Source organism: Borostomias antarcticus (assembly GCF_949987555.1).
Source record: "Borostomias antarcticus genome assembly, chromosome: 14".
NCBI lineage: Eukaryota > Metazoa > Chordata > Actinopteri > Stomiiformes > Stomiidae > Borostomias > Borostomias antarcticus.
Window position 1 is genome coordinate 15,157,333 of NC_140247.1, and position 2,500 is coordinate 15,159,832.

A 2,500-nucleotide genomic window follows, 5' to 3' on the forward strand; every position below is an offset into this window, starting at 1 on the left:
GTTTGATAGTGATTTGGGCCTGTCAGAATATTGCCATTATTATTGCTCTGGAACAGATTCTTCATGGGAAATACTGTAATTCTGGGGATGTTCTAGGCGCCACCTGGTGTCCAAAAAAGATAACTACCGAAATTCACACCACTGTTAAACATGGATGTATACTGCCCCCTGCTGGCCAATGTGCAGGGTTTGGCTCTTTAATAGTTTCGGCTGCCATCTCATAGGAGTCTGGGGCAGCCGGGAAGATCTCCGTTAAATCTCCAGAGTAGCCTGTATCATTGGATACGATAATGGGTCCACCATTCATGATGTTTAACAGGCTTGGTTCTTCAACTCAAACTGTGATTTACCGCTTCTTTCTTACAGGTTTTGCAGTCAGCAAAGGATCAAATAAAATGGTCGATACTCAAATGACCCATCCTTCCAGAGCAGAGGACAAATCTAGAGATACAATAGCTATAAGATTAAAAGATAACAACATATTGTGCTTTACATGCTATAGGCTATGTGTAGTAATAAACGTAAACCAGTGGCAATTATGTATGTTTTGGCTATGAAGGCAAGCGGTTACTGTATGTTATTTGAAATAATCTGTTTAATTTATTTGATTTATGTCAGGGGAGTTTAGAAGATTTCTTTTGTATGTTTGTATCCAGATTTTTGGTCATTTTGTAACGTTGTAAATGTATGTTTAAAAAAAAAGAAAAAAAAAATGAAATGTTAAAAAAGAGATGTAATATTGGAAACTACAACTAAAGGTTTCTCAGAAATGGTCTATAATAATGGGATCTTTACATAAGCGATTTTACTACATTGCTTGACTATCTCTGTCCCCATGTTTTAGCCTATTTATTAATTCAGGACAATTTTAAATGAGATTGATATATTCTATTCTAAATGTTTAATGAACTCTGAGTGAGTGATACCTCCGTGAGGAAAATGAATATTAAAAGCTGCACTGGTGAAGAAATATATTTTGTAACTATAAGGTAAAGAAATACTTTTAATATTTCTCACTCTAACGCCAAAGATAAGGAAATGTTTTGCGTTTTGTTAAAATTATTTGACAGTTTTGTCTAATTTGTCTTCTTCATGTGAGGCTTTTAAAATACACTTACCCCGTTTTTTAAATGACTCTTTTGCATACTTTAACTGTGGAATCTGCAGCCAGTAACCTGTTTTTTTCTGAGTGGTTCATCGTGGAGCTCCCACTGTCTGATCATTATCCAATAGGAATGAAGATTGCCCAGGACAACGTAAATATGAATATTAATGAGTCGGGGGTGTGGTGTATGGTTTGATTGGGAGTAGGGGGTACTACGTCAATATATCCCGCCTTCCTATGAGGAGCCAATGGGGCCCGCCAGCTGTTAAAAGGCAAGTTGTGATTGGCTTTGTGTGGTTTGGGGCTTCCTGAATCCCCCTATGCATCCTAATTTATATTTTAGTTTAGTTTAGATGCATTAAGTCTAGGGAAATAGACCATTAATTTATTTAAATAGCCCAATAAGACAAATACATGTTGTAGACATGTGTGCGTTCAAGGGGTGTTGACAGTCATATAGCCTACTGAAGTATCATTCTGTCTTCTGAAATAAATAAGCTAAAAACTCCCATCTTACAATTTAAAGATTATTTCGATTTTAGGATAATTTTTCGATCCTGGTGAAAACGAATTCAAGCTACTTTAGTCTTCAGAACTGAATATAGGCCTAGAGGAAGTATCAGTTCAAAGGTGGTTAGGCCTGTGAAATGTACAGTGTTTTGACAGGTTAAATTAAATACCATTACTCTCTCGGTCAAGACACTCCATATGGTCTAGTTAGAGGCATAGGCCTTTTCCCTCTGATTAAAGACTTTATTCGAAATAAATAAAAAATGCAAGTCTATATAAAATAGGGAATGATAATGAATAGGCCTAGAAAAAAGTAAGCCTACAGCTCTCAGTCCAGATCTTGCATTTATAACATATGTGGCTGATAATGTAATACCCTTTTATCACTGTGTTTATTACAATGCAGAGATAGTCGTGGGGTGGGTAGCCTACAGGACGAGTAAGGCCAAGCCCATGTTGCATTACAGCCCTTAGTTGTATTTTGAATATTGAATATGAATACATTGATCTCCGCGTGATGATACTTCAACTATAACACAAAAACGGCCATAATAGCTCTGCCAAGCTTTTACAGGCTTCAGTGTCGGGCTAGGCTACTGAACCAATGACTGTTCTCTCAACTATAGCCTATGTGCGCCATCTAGTGTCCAATCACTGTTTAACAGCATCCTATGAATGTCCACAACAAGTGGCCAGTTGTCCCCGTCAGAACATTGGAGTGACAGAATGGTTGATGCTAGCCTACATTACATCAGAACGCTTCTTTTATATAAACAGACATGCCCTGACATTGATCTGTGTGGGTGCTGATAAGCCTGGGTCATGAATTATGGCCAATCGTGATTTAGGTTTAGCTAAGCTATAAATCAACCAAACACGAACTGT

General features: G+C 37.4%; 1 protein-coding gene across 1 annotated transcript in view; it reads left to right on the plus strand.

Annotated features, from left to right (window-relative positions):
* Window positions 1-746, plus strand: part of copz2 (COPI coat complex subunit zeta 2) — a 10,391-nt gene extending 9,645 nt beyond the window's left edge. The window contains exon 9 of the mRNA XM_084449266.1: window positions 367-746. Within this exon, the coding sequence (XP_084305392.1) occupies window positions 367-414 (48 nt within the window). The 3' untranslated portion in view covers window positions 415-746. The remainder of the gene's footprint in view (window positions 1-366) is intronic.
* Window positions 747-2,500: the final 1,754 nt, after the last annotated feature.